The sequence below is a fragment of the Plecotus auritus genome (genome assembly GCF_963455305.1).
Source record: "Plecotus auritus genome assembly, chromosome: 2".
Lineage (NCBI taxonomy): Eukaryota > Metazoa > Chordata > Mammalia > Chiroptera > Vespertilionidae > Plecotus > Plecotus auritus.
In genome coordinates this window covers 23,108,748-23,128,715 of record NC_137771.1, presented here as the reverse complement: position 1 = coordinate 23,128,715, position 19,968 = coordinate 23,108,748, and the positions used below count along the sequence as shown (strand labels likewise).

General features: G+C 39.7%; 1 protein-coding gene across 2 annotated transcripts; it reads left to right on the top strand.

Annotated features, from left to right (window-relative positions):
• Positions 1-312: 312 nt before the first annotated feature.
• SFPQ (splicing factor proline and glutamine rich) lies at positions 313-15,859 on the top strand. 2 transcript variants are annotated; one of them, XM_080654167.1, is made up of 12 exons: positions 313-1,260; positions 2,018-2,206; positions 2,776-3,077; positions 3,177-3,272; positions 3,622-3,818; positions 3,923-4,007; positions 4,500-4,617; positions 4,928-4,976; positions 5,056-5,177; positions 14,008-14,055; positions 14,642-14,723; positions 15,771-15,859. In XM_080654167.1, exons 1-10 carry the CDS (start codon positions 421-423, stop codon positions 14,029-14,031), a joined length of 2,022 nt encoding a protein of 673 aa, XP_080510293.1. In that variant the 5' UTR covers positions 313-420; the 3' UTR covers positions 14,032-14,055; positions 14,642-14,723; positions 15,771-15,859. The 2 variants fall into 2 exon arrangements, with proteins under 2 accessions (XP_080510293.1, XP_080510294.1); XM_080654168.1 differs by lacking the exons at positions 14,008-14,055; positions 14,642-14,723; positions 15,771-15,859 and adding an exon at positions 7,660-8,659 and having other exon boundaries at positions 372-1,260.
• Positions 15,860-19,968: the final 4,109 nt, after the last annotated feature.

Here is a 19,968-nt window from a genome sequence, read left to right as displayed (position 1 = left end):
AGGGCCCTTATCATCTTTCCCTTGGAGCTGATAGAGCCCTTACTATTTGCTTTCATGAGAAAATTGGTCTGGCGAACCCATTCAAATTTCTCCCAGCAAATCACAGTGGCCTGCAGCCAACTCCTTTTCCGCTCATTGGCCAACTGGAGACTTCAGCTACTCATTCCTCCCGCCTCTCACCAAGAACCAATAGAAGAGATTAGCACTTCGTAAAATAATGTCATCAAACACGGCACTTGCAATTGGCTATTGGAGCTACCGATCAAGAAGGAGGCGGGGCCATACCAGCTGGCCTATATAAGAAGAGGACAAAGGCGGCACGCAGCCTGTGTCATCCGCCATTTTGTGCAAAGCAAGGTGGCATCCACATTCCCTGAGCGACTTCTCCGCTTCTGTCTCGACCGCCCCTTGATCACAGACATGTCTCGAGATCGGTTCCGGAGTCGCGGCGGTGGCGGTGGCGGCTTCCACCGGCGCGGAGGAGGCGGCGGCCGCGGCGGCCTTCACGACTTCCGCTCGCCGCCGCCCGGCATGGGCCTCAATCAGAACCGCGGACCCATGGGTCCCGGCCCGGTCCCGGGCGGCCCCAAACCTCCGATCCCGCCGCCGCCTCCACACCAACAACAGCAGCAGCAGCCGCCGCCGCAGCAGCCGCCACCACAGCAGCCACCGCCGCTTCAGCCGCCACATCAGCAGCCGCCGCCGCTTCAGCAGCCGCCAGCACATCAGCAGCCGCCGCCGCCACAGGACTCTTCCAAGCCCGTGGTTCCTCCGGGACCCGGTCCGGCTCCTGGGGTAGGCACCACTCCGCCGGCCTCGGGCCCGGCGCCGCCCGCCACTCCTCCGACTTCTGGGGCGACTACGGGGCCAGGCCCTATCCCGACCCCGCCGCCCGCTGTCACCTCGGCGCCCTCCGGGGCGCCCCCTCCAGCGCCTCCGAGCAGCGTGGTCTCCACCACCCCACCTCAGGCTGGGGGTCCGCCGCCTCCACCCGCCGGGGGCCCGGTCCCCGGGCCTAAGCCGGGCCCAGGACCCGGCGGTCCCAAAGGCGGTAAAATGCCGGGCGGCCCGAAGCCCGGTGGTGGCCCGGGCCTCAGCACTCCTGGTGGCCATCCTAAGCCGCCACACCGAGGAGGCGTGGAGCCCCGCGGAGGACGGCAACACCACCCCCCGTACCACCAGCAGCACCACCAGGGTCCCCCTCCCGGAGGGCCTGGCGGGCCCGGCGGCCGCAGCGAGGAGAAGATCTCCGACTCGGAGGTGAGTGTCTCCGGAGCTACGCGTCCGTTCCCCTAAGATGGCCGCTGCCTCTCTTCGCCCCCCCTCCCTTCCCGCCGGCCTCCATTTTGTCGGAGACCGGAAGGGCGCCTGCGCGCTGCCGGCGGGGGCGGGGCTCTCCGACGATCAAGGGTTGGGCTGCCTGAGCGCGGGGAGGGGGCCTGAGAGGAGAGGCTAGGAACCGCGGCGATGGGCCGGCCCCGTGAAAGCTAGCAGATTCTGGGAACCAGAGTAGAGGAGAACGTGAAATGTAGGCTCCCAGAGATCGGGGAAGAACAGGCGCAAGTCATGTCGTTGATAACGGGATTTTGCTCCTTCTTTTTTCATTTAATATTTGACCATTTTATGTCTACTACAGTTTTAATTAGGGATGCTCAGCATATGGAAAGGACGAGGTTGTTGATATAGATGTAGAATGGTGAGCAGAAATAGAGGTGGAAAGGAAGACAATATGCCATGAGCTAATATTAATTGAGGAAGGAATGATCCACCAAAAGGACCTATGTGTAGCGAGGTCCAAGTGTCAGTGCTCGAGTATTTTGAATGACTTTGGCTGTTTGGTGTTAGGATAGTGGTGACATTGGAAATCCCAAAAGTATAGTAGAACCTTGATTTGACTTTAAACGAAACAGAAGAGCAACCCAGTTGGTAAAATCCAGTTTGGTAAAAGCAAAAATTAGTGTGTTTCCCTGCTTGCAGAGGTCACTGGTGTCTGAAAATTCCCTTTCTTTTTCACTAGGGGTTTAAAGCCAACTTGTCTCTCCTGAGAAGACCTGGAGAGAAAACTTACACTCAGCGTTGTCGGTTGTTTGTTGGGAACCTACCTGCTGATATTACAGAGGAGGAATTCAAAAGACTGTTTGCTAAATATGGAGAACCAGGAGAAGTTTTTATCAACAAAGGCAAAGGATTCGGATTTATTAAGCTTGTGAGTTTGTTGGGTTTTTATGTATAATTAAATAAAGGGTCCCTTTTTTTGCTACTACAAATGAACTGGTTTTCAAAGGAACATGAATCAATTGGTCTTTAAATTTTTTGTCATTCTTGCCGTGGCCGGTTGCTCAGTTGGTTGGAGCATGGTCCTGTACACCAAAAGGTTGTGGGTTCAACCCTAGAGGGGGTGGCATACACAGACAACTGGTGGATGTTTTTTTCACATCAGTGTTTTATGCTCTCTTTATCTCAAAAAACAAAACAAAAACAACCAACCAACCACACACACAAAAAATCCATATCCACGGGTGAGGATGAAAGGATAAAAATGTTTTCATCGTTCTTGCAGAAAAGATGAACTTGTATAGTGTACAATGGTATCTAAGAATCAAGGGGAGTGGGTGGGCAAGGCATTTTAACTACTGAGAACGGTGTCAGGGTGGGCTGTCTGAATATACTTGGAGCTGGAGGAAGAATAGGAATGGGAATTAGGCTTATGACTTTCAAAGGAGGCATGAGGCAATTTTTTAGGTCATTAACATGAGTATGTCTGATAACTTTCAGGAGTCCAGGGCATTGGCTGAAATTGCCAAAGCTGAACTTGATGATACACCTATGAGAGGTAGACAGCTTCGGGTTCGCTTTGCCACGCATGCTGCTGCCCTTTCTGTTAGAAATCTTTCACCTTATGTTTCCAATGAACTGTTGGAAGAAGCCTTTAGCCAGTTTGGTCCTATTGAAAGGGCTGTTGTAATTGTGGATGATCGTGGGAGATCTACCGGGAAAGGCATTGTTGAATTTGCTTCTAAACCAGCAGCAAGAAAAGCATTTGAAAGATGCAGTGAAGGCGTTTTCTTACTAACAACGTAAGTTCTTGTGCTTATTTTAATAATTTTTGTTTATTAACTTGTATGAGGAAGTTGTGATGCAACTGGAAAATAAGATGCAGCCTTCTTTTTAATTAGAACTCCTCGTCCAGTCATTGTGGAACCACTTGAACAATTGGATGATGAAGATGGTCTTCCTGAAAAACTTGCACAGAAGAATCCAATGTATCAAAAGTAAGATGGATTAAACTTTTGGGCAGTTTTTAAGTTTACAGGAGAACTTGTTCTAGTAATTTTTCAGTTTTGTTTAAAATGTGCAAAGTTCTTCTAAGTGAATATGCTTAATAAAAGCATCAGGCTCAGAAAGTTTGAGGTTTTGAAGCAGTTATTCAAATGCCTAGTTTTTGTTTCTGAAGTATGTATATTTCACAACTTTGTTTTGTTCTTAATGAACCAAAGTGGTCCTTGCCCCTTTGGTGTTCCTTACAAGTGATAGGGCAGGGGGACAGACCAGTGTTTTTAGGGAAGTCAGGTAGTGTTTCTTACGTGCATCCCAAATTGATTCACCTTTAAATATTGTCAGGGAGAGAGAAACCCCTCCTCGTTTTGCCCAGCATGGCACATTTGAGTATGAATATTCTCAGCGATGGAAGTCCTTGGATGAAATGGAGAAACAGCAAAGGGAACAAGTTGAAAAAAACATGAAAGATGCAAAAGACAAACTGGAAAGTGAAATGGAAGATGCCTATCATGAACATCAGGCAAATCTCTTGCGCCAAGGTAAAAGACTCCCTGAAGTTTGCTGATGGGATCAATTGTCTTTTTTAAAAAACTTACTGTAATCTCATTAATGTAAATCCAAAACAAAATTTTCCAATGTTCAGATCTGATGCGACGCCAGGAAGAATTAAGGCGCATGGAAGAACTTCACAATCAAGAAATGCAGAAACGTAAAGAAATGCAATTAAGGTAAACTTTTGTTTAAGCCTTTTATTTAAAAAAAAAAAAGTTTTTATTGATTTTAGAGCAAGAGGGAAGGGAGGGGAGCCCTAACCGGTTTGACTCAGGGGATAGAGCGTCAGCCTGTAGACTAAAGGGTTCCGGACAAGGGCATGTACCTTGGTTGCGGGCATATCCCCAGTGGGGGATGTGCAGAAGGCAGCTGATCGATGTTTCTCTCTCATTGATGTTTCTAACTCTATCCCTCTTCCTTCCTCTCTGTAAAAAATCAATAAAATATATATATATATATATATATTAAAAACAAAAAAAAAGGAGGGAAGGGAGGGGAGACTTCGGTCAACCAACTGAGCCACACCGGACAGACTTTGTTAAACTAAGCCTTTGCTTCTGCATTAACATTTAGACAAAAGATGAGTCTAAATTTTGCAGTATAGTCAAAATTGAGTTTGAAAAGATGTGGATAACACTTTGGTTTATATACTTAATGAACATTTCCAGACAAGAAGAGGAACGACGTAGAAGGGAAGAAGAGATGATGATTCGTCAACGTGAGATGGAAGAACAAATGAGACGACAAAGAGAGGAAAGTTATAGCCGAATGGGCTACATGGATCCAGTAAGTAAACTTCTGTTGTAATCTAGTTAGGGTAAAATAATAACATCTACTTATTTTAAATGTGTATTATGATTATATGCCTTAGTTTTACCATTTTTTTTGGTAGGCCAAAGATTCTTTGGGAAGAAGCTTTTAGGTTTTTTGAAAATTATGTCAATGGGTAAATTAAAATTTTTTCCAAAGTTTTTTAAATTGCCTTAAATGAACCTTTTTTTATTGGTTAGAAACATTAAGTATGGGGATTTTTTTGTATTTTCAAAAATGGTATGGGTATAGTACAGATACATGAAAGTTTTTTTTTTTCTTTTAGAGAGAAAGAGACATGAGAATGGGTGGTGGAGGAGCAATGAACATGGGAGGTAAGCATGAAAATAAATTAGCAATGCCATTAGAGAGCAATATTCTGGTTTACTTATAACTGGCATTTTTGTTTCCTAGATCCCTATGGTTCAGGAGGCCAGAAATTTCCACCATTAGGTGGTGGTGGTGGCATAGGTTATGAAGCTAATCCTGGAGTTCCACCAGCAACCATGAGTGGTTCCATGATGGGAAGCGACATGGTAATGTATCCTGTGGGACGTAGTACAAAGGAAATTCTCATTTTCACAACTTATGTGTGTGTGTTTTATTTTTTTTTGTTTGTTTGTTTTTTTTAAGTAGGTGACTGGACTTCTTTTAGTTTCCCTATCATGTAAATCGTAATTTTGAGGAATACTTTGGCAACATAGAAGAACTCAGTGTGTGGTAACCTAAAACAGATATGGTTGCCAACTTGAAGTCAGTGCTGTTAGTATGTTGGAGTTATCTTTGGCAATAAGTAGACTTAGGTGCTTTCTATTATATTGCTTGTGTACTTTTGCACTCCATCGCATGGCAAATCCAAATTCTAAATGTTAGATAATGTACCTAATTATTCTACATCTAAGTGAGCGTAATCAAATGGCAAACTGTTGTTCACTCAGCTGGCATTTGCCATAACTATATGAATTAGACTTGTAGTTTGCAGCTCCTACGCATGTTTTAGTGATGTGTAGAACTTTGACCTATATTTGGTGTGGCTTCTATCCATGAAAAGGGAATTGTTTAACGTTTTGACTCGTCGTTTCCCCACCTGTTGGGCTGTCTATAGGTACACCTTCTAAAATAAACTGACATCTGTTTTGCTACAGAGTAGCAACAAAATCAATGATAATTTTAAGCATACTAGTTGTGTGCATTTGATCTGAACCTTCTTGATGCTATCATATTTTAACTGCAGATAGCCTATCCGGATGCTTTAGAACAACCATGTGAATTGGTCTGAGTGGCTTTGTTTAGGGCTTTACAAATCCTTAGGAGAATTGAATATTGGCTTCAGAAATGGGTTTAAGGAAGAAGACATTTTCACAACTGAATTAAGTCTAATTAGTTCACCTACAGGATTTTGGCAAAGAAAGGAAGCTGCAGCATGTAACTCACTAATTTCATTTTACAAATAAGGAACATAAGAATTTAGTATGGGACCTCACCTATTTTAAAACCCATTTATGGCTTTTGGGGAATTAGAACCGTAAATGACTAGTTACATTAAATGTAGTGCTATAAGCTTTCTTCAAATTAAATTTTGAAAATAGTGTGGGTAACATTTTTGCTTATGTGTTTCCTTAAAGGCATATTGTAGGTATGTAAGGAACTTCGTTAAAAATGTAACTTCACATGATGTTCCCACAGTTAAAATTGTATATTCCATATAACAGGTTAAAAAAACTACAACCTGTGGGTTTAAGATGTAATGATATAATTGTGAAATCCCCAAATTTTCCTCACTTCATGAAATATATAGTACAGTGTGCTAAAACCCTAAAATGTTTAGGTTTTTGAAAAATAGTTTAAAGGATTGAGATTTAGTCTTTATTCAGGTAGCCCTATAGTATTTTGTAAGAGACATTTTGAAATTATAACATATAGAAACAGTTAAACCCTGATGCCATTTTTGTTTTTTGTTTAAAATTTTTTTTGGGGGGGTGGGTTGGTAATACTTAGTAGCTGATCTATTTTAAATGGAATTTGAAAGATAGTTCAGGCCGCTGTGCTTGCATATCTCTAGGGTTTTTCTTTTTGGATACATAGCTTTCTAAGACTTAGAAGTACCTGAAACTAGATGGAATTAGATGGAAAAATAAACTGCTGCTTTATTGCAGTCACTTAAGCATGGTGCTAGGCTCTTTGGGAGATACCCAAACCATGGAATCATAGCTAAGTGCCAGTGGACTTTTCAAAGTCCTTAGGGGAAAGTTGGACTGTTATGGGGTGGGCTGTATATCCAGTCAATTTGCAACAACACAGAATAGTACCGTAAACATAAGTGTCTTTGGTCATACAGTGATGGCTCCTAAAGGTGGTACACCTGTGAGAATATGGCAACACATTTTTTTTTTCTAAATCACGTTACTGTGCCGGTTAAATCTATTAGTCTTTTATGCTTTTTTTTTGTAGTCTGGTAGCATTTTATTAAAACTTTGAACCTTTTAAGATTTCTGCAACTTAGCAGATGTGTCTTGAGATCTTGAAAAAGCACAAGGTTTCTTATGCAGCACATGCCACTAACTGGTGAGTAGGTCCTTTGTCACTTCTTTGAGTGAATTGAATCTGTCTGGTTGGGCTTGTTAGGCTTACTTGGAAATTAATTTTCCTGTTCAGACCTTGAAAGTGAGAAGTTTCCAAGCTTTTCAGTGGTTTATTCTGATGTGAAATTTCTTTAACTCATTTTGGAATGGGTTTTCACATCTACACTAATGCTTAAATTTTTTAGCACTACAGGGAAGATCTATTCTTTGAAACAGGTGTATGAGAATGGCTCAAGTGGGAACATACCACAAGGCATGTATTATCGTAAACTAATTTTCAAATTACCCTTTTTTCCTTTCTATGTTCCCGGTACCTGTGGATCGACTCATTGGTGATTGTATCGACGAACGTTGACTACGGAACCTTCTAAAATATTTACTTAACACACATGGACATCAACTACATATAATGAACTGTTAATTACTGTTCCAATAGCGTACTGAGCGCTTTGGGCAGGGAGGTGCGGGACCTGTGGGTGGACAGGGTCCTAGAGGAATGGGCCCTGGAACTCCAGCAGGATATGGTAGAGGGAGAGAAGAGTATGAAGGCCCAAACAAAAAACCCCGATTTTAGATGTGATATCTAGGCTCTCATTCTAGTTTGTTTTTGTCTTTTCTTGTTTAGATATCAATCTTTTAAATTCTTGCATTTTAGTAAGAAAGCTACCTTTTTATGGATGTTAGTTCATTGACCTAATATTTGTAAATGGTCTGTTTGGGCAGGTAAAATTATGTAATACAGTGTTTTGAAACAGGATTTTTTCCTTTTTATTTCCTTTTTTTTAACTGTATAATGTCCCACAAGTTATGGCAGTGTACCTTGTGCCATTGAATTTCCAAAGTGTATCTTTTTTTTTTTTTTTTTTTTTTTTTTACTGTGCTTCAAATAAATAGATAAAATAGTTACAATATTGATCTTCAATTTTGCCATTCATGCTTCCATGCACATTAGGCTAGGTATTCCACTTTGAAAGCATGAGAGTGTTGAGACCTTCAAATGGCATGTGCCATTTTTGGGAAATGTATTTGTAGGCTAAGTATTGCTTTTTACAAATAAGTACCCCTTTGTTTTAAAAAGAAGAAATACATACTGAAGTAGATCTGTGATTTGATTTGTTTGGCATTATAGGAAGCAAGCGGTGCTAAGTACTTTTAAATGGTTATATAAGTAAAACTGAACTGTAAATCTCCATTCAGGAATATGTATTAAGATTGTGGAATTGGGTGTACGACTATTGGTAGGGGGAGAAAGTGGGCATGACTAAATGGATCTTCTATGGCCCTATGAGTTATCCTTTTCTTGAAAGTTTCTGGAGAAAAAGTGGAAAGATCATTTTGTTGCATTCCTCCATTTTTGTTTTTAAGAGTTAAGTCCCAAGCCCTACAACTGGCTTGTATTGAACTTTCACATTTGAATTAAAGATTGTTAAACATGAAGTCTTTTCATGTATTACTTTAAGTGATTTATAAAGATGGGGTTTAGTCTGAAAATTTCAACTTGAAAGTAAGAAGTATAGTAACCATAAACTAGGTGTAGCTATAAATACATTTATACTCTGAACCTTTTATATCTCCTTTTGCTACTTCATTGGGTGAAAACTATAGGACCATAAATCTACTTGCTCTCTTTTCGAAGAATTAGTGGTGACTGTTGACATGTAGGGTTGCAGATAGCCATTCATTCTTAATTGTAAAATACTTGTTAATCTGTTTTTCCATAGTTTCCTTTTGATGCAGCACTAAATCTGGAGAGAGTCGCTTATGCTACACAGTGCAAATATAAATGTCTCTCCCACCCATAAAGTTTTGGAGTGTTTCGATGGTGTTGTCAGTTTATTGTCAACTTCATTGAATCTCCTTCCATTAGAATTAGATATACTGATTTAATATTAAAGTATGTTGTTACTGTTGTCTGTTAGTACAACAGTGGGAATCTGTTTTCCCAATGTATCTATTTTAGCAGAGGGAACAGCTTCCTAAAAGTAGATAAAATAATGGTTTGGCTTTGTTCTTAGTTATGGTTCCATTCAAATTTGTACATTATAGAACTCTTTACTATGGAATGTGTCTTCCTCCTTTTCACCTCTGTTCTTGGTGCTAATTGGCAAAAGTAAAATTCTAAATCAAGTCTTGGTTAAAATGCTGAAGTTTAGTATTGTGCCTGAGTACAAAGGGAAATCTATTGTTGAAATAATTGAGCACCTTCTGCATGGGAAACTGGATAATACTAAAAGTAAAACACTAGTGGAGTAAAAGGCATGTCACCCAATTCTGGCTGTGTGACAAGTACATGATATGCTAATTAAGGAAATCTCATTAGAAAATATTCATTATTTCTATTCACCAAGACACCTGGAAATGGGTGGTAGTTCTACCATAATTATATTAATGAGGAAGTTTTGTCCCCAGTTAAGGTATGAATTGGTGCTATGTATGAGATTTTTCTGTACGGAAACAAGGGTCTTGATTTGAAAGAAGTCCATTATAATTTGATTGGATTGTATAGTAGGGACTCGACTAATGATAAAATAAGGGGTGTTCATGGGACACCCATGGAGGGTGAACTTGTATGTGTGTGGGCGGGGGCTGGTGGGGAAATGGGATAATCTGCCTATAAAATTAATGTTTCAGTTTATTTTTCAGATTACATGCCTTTCTTTATAAGGGATGCTGGCACAGACCCCTAAAATAAGCTTTTGGTAGTACTGTACCTTTGAAGAGTGGTGAAGGATGCTCATGGATAATCTGCTGAAAGTTGTGGTTTTGATGGCCTTACTGAGGGCTGTAGAATTGCTAAATGTTGTTTAGCAAATAATCTTGCTTAGTTTCAACTAAGTTTTTTTTTTACTTTTATCACTGAAATAGCAGTGTACCAAGGGTTGTGAGGTATTCAAATAGACTTTCTGTAAGTCTTGTAATGTATATGATAGTTTTTAGCCTAATGGGAATTTTAAGTTATCTAAAAAAAAAGCAGTTGCCTAAAAGCTGATTTGAAACTTGGGATGGGAGAGGGAAGGTAGTAGTTTCAAAGTATTTAGCCATTTTTCTCATTTGAAGAAATCACCTGCCCCCATTTCCCCCTTTTCCATTCTCATAATTTTGTTTTTAGAGGAACACTGATCATTTTAAAACTTAGTAGTCCAAATCTTTAAAAACCACATTCTCTAAAAACCGCATTCTCGAAGAGACCCCAGTGTATTAATAGGTATCTCATAAGCATTTAACCCATTGGCTCATTTATTTAGTGAAATCACAATCCTTCTTTGTTTAGAACACTAATTGAACTCATTAACAAGTTCTATAAACCGTACCACTCTTTATGTAGATATATTATACCACTATTATGAACATTATAATTTGGGAAATTGTAATGTTACGCCTGTGCAATTTTTATAAGAGGCATATTATGGCAGATAAAAACTTAGATACTTGGCTTTTCTTGGGCAAGCCACTAAGTTTTGGTGGAATGTTTTCTGGTGTTCTTGGACTGCAATTATGCACTATTAAAGTAGTGGCCTGCTACATAACTGCATTTAGCCAGCATTTCTGCAGTGCGTAACTGTGAGGAACGTAGTACCGCAAATGGCAATGGACATTAGGACCCGGATGTAGTATTCCTGCTTGCTCCAAGATTCTCATTGCCGACTGCATACAGGTAGGTAACAAGCAATATAATCTAACTTGGTGACTTGCTATGTACTTTTATTCCGTGGGCATTCTGACATCACACTTCTGACAATGAAATAACAGTGCAGCACCTAACACTTGTATGGTAAAGCTAGCTTATCAAAAGTGCGTGGGTTTGGGTTTAGCGCTGTAATTTGTCAGGCAGAATTCAGTGCTGTTGCAGTTCTCAGATAAAAAGTGCAAACTTGATTCCTTGGTATATCTGATTCAGTTGTGTGGTTTCCTTTAGTTGCATTGTAACTGAAGATAACATGGAACATATCAGTGGTGTGGGGGAAAGGGAACCAAACCATACTTGGGAGGTAGAGTGCTTTTTTAGCCTCTTGATATGGACTGTATAGCATGTGATAATTAGTCTGTTGTAGCAACTGACCTGCCCATAGGTCGGCAATATCAATAATTTCAGAATGCAATCTTGGGTAATTTATTCTGTAGGTTGAGTGAATTAACACTAAAAGTACAGGGTGTTTTTTTTTGTTTTTGTTTTTTTCTTCGTAATGTGATTTAATAAATTTTTTCAAATGAGCTCCATAGAAACATCTTTGTTACTAACTTGGGCTTAGACGGGAATCTAATGTGAATAGTTAAAGTTACATGATTTTAATAAATATGTCTATACTCTAAACCTGGGGAAAATTGGTGTGGCACATTGACTTGCCTACAGTTGGATACATGGTGGGAATCATTTCCCAATCATAAGACTTCGTCGTATTCTGTAGGATAACTGCAAATGTTCAGAGTAGGTTTTTGAATTTGGTTACCTTAGCTTTAGGGTTGTGATGTTATAATACAAGATTTTAATTACCAAAGAAAGGTCTTAACCACCTTATTTTGTTGCTTAGTTCTTAAGCTTTGCATCGACTATTCCAGACCTCAACTCAACTTTGTTCTCTGAACTGGTTTTTAGCTAGCGTGCATGATAAACATCTTTCATATATAATGCTTTCTGCTCTGTATCTGGAAGGTTTGAGGTTTACTTTGCATAAATGTGTGGAAACTTCATGAATATGAGAATTTTCTTGCATTATATCAAGAAAAATGGCTTGCTCTTTAGCAAGCGATTCACAAGGTGGGAACAAATTTGTACTGTAATGCATAGTCCATTCAAGCAAATAACTTGACTCTCCTGCTAGATTAAAGAACAAATGGTGATTAATTTAGCTCTCTACATGAAAAATATAATGCAAAGCAAACACAATGCTTAGGTATTAGTGACAAGAGTGTCACTAAGTTGGCATGTAACCCTGATGGGGTTTTCCTGTGGCATGATCCATTAAATCGGTGGCCAGCACTTGCTGCCGTGATTTTAGGGACTGAGTGTTTAGAAATTAAAGCTCAGGTTTATTTCTTAAACAACCAGTAACAATTTTGAGAGAATGTGCTTGTTGTAATAATGGACTTCAGGAACATCATTGGGGTGGGGGGTTAACTTTGCTTCATTCTGCTTTTAAGATGAATAGGTTTTTGCACTTTCAAATGAGAAACTTGTGACTGAAGTTGATTCTTACTAGTTTTGATTTGTACGTAGCTATAATTTGTAAATCTTAGTGCAGAGGGTCTTTAAAAAACCACTCAGACAAAAATCTGGGAATAAATGGGTTTCAGTAATAACACTACTGAGGTGCTTGCATTGTATTTCATAAGCCTTATTACAAATCAAAATTACTCTTTTTAATGAGAATGGTCTGATGTTCAGAGGTGTGATGCCAGAATGCATTTTCGTACTGTTAGGCCCTTGGAACAGACACAGGTGCTTTCTGAAAGATGAAAGAAATGCAATGGGTGCTTTCCACACAAGGTTGCAAAACCTACAAAGACTGTATAATAGTCTCACTTTCCCCCAATAGAGATAGATGTGTGTGACTAGTTTTGGACTTTTAACCTTAATGGGGGTTGCATGTCTCCTATTGTTAATCATTGTCAGCTGCAGTGACACGATCTACAGTCCTGCATTTACTGTCCTTCCCTTAATGATTGTGGACAGGTTTTAGAGAGCCAGGATGTTTGTTTTGGGCCTTTTTTTGGTTTGGGCTTTAGCTGATAATGTTTCAGTGCTCTTGTCAGCTAGTGCAGTTCTCAAATGGCCTATTAGGGAAAGAACTCAGGATCTGACTGCTCCTAACCATCTGTCATTGCTGCTAGATAATGATTGGCAATTTTTAAGACTCAACTGTGGAAATCTCACAGTTGTTGGTAAACCATCAACCATAAAAATGTTGCTTTTGAACACCAGTGCTGAGAAGATTTTATTCAGAGGGTGAAAAGGGAGGGCTGGTTGCAGCATAGGATAATCTGGAGAATGGGAAGAATGCAAAACGATATAGTATCCCTTATGGATGGTAAATGTGCAACAGGGAACTATTTCATATGCCCTTGGCAGTAACTGATAATCAGGGAAGAAGAAACCTAGAATTTGAATTAAGGCTGATCTGTCCGGGTTTTGTGCAGTGGCCCTGCAGGTATATATAGTGAAGGTGAATGTCTTCTCCCTCAGAAAAAAAAAACTCAGGTTCCTTGCTGTCCCAATAAGGCAAAGCTTCCGTGCCCTAACTCAGTGAGGACTTAGAGGGAAAGAACGAGGCAAATATATAGGATTGCAGGATAACAACTGCATTGTGTACTGTGGAAGGGGGGGGGTACTCTTGGAGACTTCTGCTGAAGGTGGTCAGTCCACCTGAGAATGGAAAACATACTTGAATGAGGAGCAGGGTATGTGCTTTTATGAAGAGAGCTGATGTTAAAATCCATTTGGTGAGGCAGACGTTGTCACATACCTTCACATAAGGGATAGTATATTTTGGATTGCAGTCAAACTTGTGCTCAGACTGGTGAAAATAAACAGTAGTTAGGCTTTTGTATTTTAAAGAAGATACAGTTTTCATTCTGATCCAGGTGTCTATTTTATTACTCTATGTGAGAATAATTTTAGATCCCCCCTTCTACCCCCCATGAAGTTTCTTCCTATTTTTTTATGCTGTAACTTGCCCCCAATCTTGGTCTCTGGAATTTTACTCTTTAAATTTTGAAGTTAACTAAACTAGCATTTTCAAGCCTTATGCCCTTGTCTTTTATATTAACTTCTCTTATTATTCTTTAGGTACGAATGATCGATGTTGGCTGATATTGGAGTGCTCATTAGCCTGAAGTAAGTATCCTTAGAAATCTTAACCTTAGCAGTAGAGGTCTTTTGGATTAGATTTAATAGTTAAACAATTTTATTTAGCCAGATGGGGTGAAACATGTTTGATTTTTAAGATGCTTGTCTCACCTAAGATAACATTCCTCTATTTCTGCTTTTGAAAATAGGTGTGTATGTGAGAGAGTTGAAAGATGGGAAATATTACCAAAATGTTAAATAGTAGAATTGAGAAGGTACAATCGAGCAGAAAAGAGGGCTTGAGTTTAGTGGAGAAATGCTGAATTTTCAGTACTCTAAATTCACCTTAGGATCCACTTTAAATCTCCTTAAGGTTCTTTTTTACTTATCTGGTAAATAGTAGAGTAACAACTGTTTAGTCCTTGGTAATAGGCAAAATTTCATACGTACAGGTGGAAAAAATTTAGAGTATGACCCTGGTGTAGACTAGACCTTTTCTAAGCAATAACATAGCTAAATAAAACAACCATTGATTAGAACCCAAACATAAAAACAACACATGCTACATATTAATAAGAATGTAATATGCTGAACATATTACTTTATTTTAATAAAATTACATTTTTAATAATAGGTGGATAATTGCTCTCAAGCTGTCAAAGCATAAGCCAACCAAGAGAGAAAACCAAAACTTGCAAGACAGAGGAAGTATCAAGGTATGTTAAGCAATCTTACTCTGTTAATCGCCTTCAGAAAAAAAGGACTCTTGGGTGGTACGGAAATAATTACTTTGTGTGAATATATCATTTTAATTTCTTATACATTAAAATTTTCTTATAGGAAATACTGTTTTGTGTTTTTTTTTAATATATTGATTTTAGAGAGGAAGGGAGAGGGATAGAGAGATAGAAACATCAATGATGAGAGAGAATCATTGATTGGCTGCCTCCTACACACCCCCTACTGGGGATCGAGCCTGCAACCCAGGCATGTGTCCTTGGCTGGAATTGAACCTGGGACCCTTTGGTCCGCAGGCGGATGCTCTATCCACTGAGCCAAGTCGGCTAGGGTAGGAAATACTGTTTTTAGAATACTTAAATATTTACTTGTTTTAACAGCTTTCTGAGGTTGTAGGCTTTCTTGGTTTGGCTCAAGCCTTAGAAAAACGGACTTCAGTTTTCAATTAAAAAGTATATACATGTATATGTATAGTATGTATGTATGTATGTATGTATTTACCTCTGTCCATAGCACCATGCAGAGGTGGATTCAGAAAATTTTAAGTTCCCTATTTTATTTTTCATCTATATAGGTACATGGTGGGATTGGTCATCTATAGTTGAAAATAGATGGAGAATAAAATAATATAAATGATCTGTTAGAATGGTTGGCAATTTTAAAGTGTAACTCAACTCTGCTGTCTAGCTGGAAAGCAATCATAGACTGTGTAAACAAATGGACATGGCTGTATCCAATAAAATGATTAAAAGGTGGCTGTGGATAGTAGCTTACTAACCTCTCATCTCATAAATTGCATGTATAGATAGGTATCACTCAGTTTTAAAAGGCCCTTATAATCAGTATGAAATCTAAATTTACATCTTAAATAAGCTTTATATATTATATAGACCATTAAATACTATTGATACCACATTCCGTTATTAATATTTCCTTGTTATTAGGAAGTTTACTTGGTTCATGCTAACAAACTTGATAACTGATTTTTACATCTTTGGGAAGTAATTGTTTCCTTTTATTGGCAGGATCAGGTGAACTGTGTCCAGGAAACCAGTGAAGAAGAGGGCAAAGAGGAATGAACAACCTAATTGATAATAAAGACTTCTTAAAATCAGATTGTCCTTTTATGTTGTTTTTAAATAGGACTCTTTAATTTTCTAGAATTTTCCTACATCATGAACTTGTTTCTAGGTGATTTTAAAGAGGTTCTGTATTCTAGACATAGAACAGAATATACACTGAGTGGCCAGATTATTATGATCTGAACACATAATAATCTGGCCACTCACTGTATATCCTATATAATAAAAGGCTAATATTAGCCCTGACTGGTTTGGCTCAGTGGATAGAGTGTCGGCCTGCGGACTCAAGGGTCCCAGGTTCGATTCCAGTCAAGGGCATGTACCTTGGTTGCTGGCACATACACAGTGGGGAGTGTGCAGGAGGCAGCTGATCGGTGTTTCTCTCTCATCGATGTTTCTGACTATCCCTATCCCTCTCTGTAAAAAATCAATAAAATATATATTTTTTTAAAAAGGCTAATATGCAAATTGTCCTCTCAACCAGGAGTTTGACCAGCAGGCAAGCCGGCCAACCGCCCATGTCCCCCTCCCCCTGGCCAGGCTGGCTGGACCCCACCCATGCACGAATTCATGCACCAGGCCTCTAATATACACACGCACGCATGCACGTACCTACATACACTGAGTGGCCAGATTATTATGCGTTCAGAGATCATAATAATCTGGCCACTCAGTGTATATAATTCAGGACTGTTTCTTGAGGCTTTTTTGGCAGAAGCTCCTTCAGCCTTTTAATTACTAATCAATTAGATGGCACTTCTGTCCTAACCAACCTGATTTGGACATAAGAGAATTTACTTTTTAATACTCAACTAAGGACATGCTTATTGATTAAGAGAGGAAAGGATAGGAGTGTTCACCTGAGAGAGAACATCAATTGGTTGCCCTCTGTGCCCTGACCAGGAGTTGAACCACAGCCTTTTGGTGTATGGGACAACAACTAAGCCATCTTCCTGGGCTGGACATCAAATTTTAATTTTTTTGTTTTCCTTTTTTTTTTTTTTTTTTTTTTTTTTTTTTAGTGAGAAACGATTGATTCTTGTATGTTCCCTGACCATGGTTCCATCCTGCAACCTTGGCATATTGGGGCGAGATTAACCACCTATCAGCTTTGTGTTTTGTTTTTTTTTGGGGGGGGGACCACATTTTCAAATCAGTCATTCAGGGTTCAAAGTCAACAGTTGAGAACTCTTCCTAGTTATACCATGTAATTAGAATTTCTAAAAGACAGTTTCATATTTGATAGTACAGAGACATGTTAATTTTGGTAAGCTTTTAGACTAGAGTCTTCAGGAGAAAATTAGTAATAGATCCTTAGTACTGAAGGGATTGGGAGCCCTGTGAGAGCATTTAGTTTTAACAAGTTACTTAACCTCAAATATTAAATCCTTGCCTAGCAGGGTTGTATTTTGATAAGTAGTTGGTATTTTAAATACTTGGCACAATGTCTGACAAGTGTGAAGACATGGTGAAGGGAAAGCAATATTAAAGCACACAACTTCTAACATGGAAAAGCCCATAGATTTTAACACATGATATATGGGGTCATGTAATGTATTGCACCAAAAATTGGTTGAGTCCTAAACGGTTTGGATTAGTGGATAGAGCATCGGCCTGCGGACTGAAGGGTCCCAGGTTTGATTCCGGTCAAGGGCATGTACCTTGGTTGCGGGCACATACCCAGTAGGGAGTATGCAAGAGGCAGCTGAATCGTTTCTCATCAGTTTCTAACTGTCCCTCTCCTTTCCTCTCTGTAAAAAATCAATAATATATATATATCTTTAAAAAATGGGTTGAGCCCTGACCGGTTTGGCTCAGTGGATGGATCATCGGCCTGCGGACTGGAGGGTCCCGGGTTCGATTCCGGTCAAGGGCATGTACCTGGGTTGCGGGCACATCCCCAGTAGGGGGCGTGCAGGAGGCGGCTGATCAATGTCTCTCATCGATGTTTCTAACTTTCCCTCTCTCTTCCTCTCTGTAAAAAATCAATAAAAAAAATATATTAAAAAAAAATGGGTTGAATTCTAAATACCTAAGACAAGAGGAAGTATGGCACTTGAATGTAAAAGAGTGGATGACTTGGAAGAAATTGTGAAGATCCAAATGGGAAAACATCTGTTCGTTGAAAGAATATGGGCAGTATTCTGAACATTTGCCGATTCAACATGATCCTAGCTGACTTGATGAAATTGATAAATAGATCCTAAGATTCATATGGCCTCTACCACACTGAAAAAAGTGGTTCAGATAGCCAAATGTAGCAATGAAAACAGGTACTTGGGGGTGAACAGGGGAGGGGGGAGCATCTTCATGATCCTGAGTTTGGCAAAGGATTCTTAGTTAAGACCAATTCTGGAGACTTCTATCAGTAAATAACAATTTAAAACCCCAATTAAAAAATAGGCCAAGGGGCCAAAACCGGTTTGGCTCAGTGGATAGAGCGTCAGCCTGCGGACTGAAGGGTCCCAGGTTCGATTCCGGTCAAGGGCACGTAACTTGGTTGCGGGCACATCCCCAGTGGGAGGTGTGCAAGAGGCAGCTGATGGATGTTTCTCTCTCATCGATGTTTCTAACTCTCTATCCCTCTTCCTTCCTCTCTGTAAAAAATCAATAAAATATCTTTAAAAAAAAAAAAATAGGCCAAGGGTTTGAAGAGAAATATTTTTAAAAGATGCTTGACATCAGCCAATAGGGAAATGCAATTCAAAACTATGAGATGGCAATTCAAAATTCAGCTATAAGATGAAAGTAGGTAACTACAGTTAATAGTGCATTGTAGAATTGAAATTTGCCAAGAGAATTTGAATGTTCTCACAGAAGTGAGGTGATGGTAGCTTTCACAATTTATATATACAGTCATGTGATTTGGTTTTATCCAATAATGGGTTGTATATACAATGATCTCATAAGATTAATGGAGCTGAAAAATTCCTTATTTAGTGACAAAGAGGTGCCACATACTACCTCTGGTGATGGTGCTATAAGCAAACCTGTCCTGCCATTTGTGTAACAGTGTAGCACATACAATTATGTACATTACATAATACTTGGTAACTCTGCTGTCTTTACTATACTTTTGTTATTTTACTTTTTTTTTTTTTTAAAATATATTTTATTGATATTTTACAGAGAGGAAGAGAGAGGGATAGAGAGTTAGAAACATCGATCAGCTGCCTCCCGCACACCCCCCACCGGGGATGCGCCCGCAACCAAGGCACGCGCCCCTGACCGGAACCGAACCCGGGACCCCCCAGTCCACAGGCCGACACCCCATCCACTGAGCCAAACCGGTTTCGGCATATACTTTTGTTATTTTAAAGTGTACTCTTTCTAAAAAAAAAAAAAAAAAGCTTGCTGTCAGTATGCCATGTTAAACCAGGAGCAACCTCATCTTGTGTTTACGGCATCTTAAATGCATCTTTTTCTTCTTGTGCTTGGTTTAATCTCGTTTTGTAGTTATATGCTATGTAAGCTTATAGTATACTGATGTTTGTACAACCATGGAATCACCTAATGACACATTTATAAGAATGTATTCCTGTCATTAAACAGCACATGACTATCAAATCACAATGTACACTTTAAATATCTTAACAGTTTTGTCAAATTTTAATAAAGCTGGGTAGGGGGAAATCAACACCCACTAACATCTACACTAATAAAAGATTCAAATTAACTGTACCTTTGTGACACCCACCAGCCAATCAGGAGTGAATATGCAAGGTTAATTTGCATACACAGGCGCCCAGCACCTGGGGGCAGTGGGGGATGCCACAGCGACAATGCAGGCGTTCCACACTGCCCCAGCTGCTCCAGGCCTCTGGGCAGCATGGGAAGGTGGAAAGGTGGCTCCATCCGGAGCAAAGGCGGTGCCGGCAACCAGGGGAAGGAAGGCCCATTCTTGCACGAATCTTCATGCATCAGGCCTCTAGTGTCTAGAATAAAGTCAAATAAGTGTTGGGAAGGATGTGGAGAAATGGAATCCTTGCACTACTGATGGGAATTTAAAATGGTGTCAGCCAGCTTGAAAAACTGGTAGTTACTCAAATCATTACCCTATGTATGATTCAGCAATTCCAACACCTGAAACAAAAACATGCTCACACAAAAATATGTGAATGTTTAGCATACTAGTGAAAAG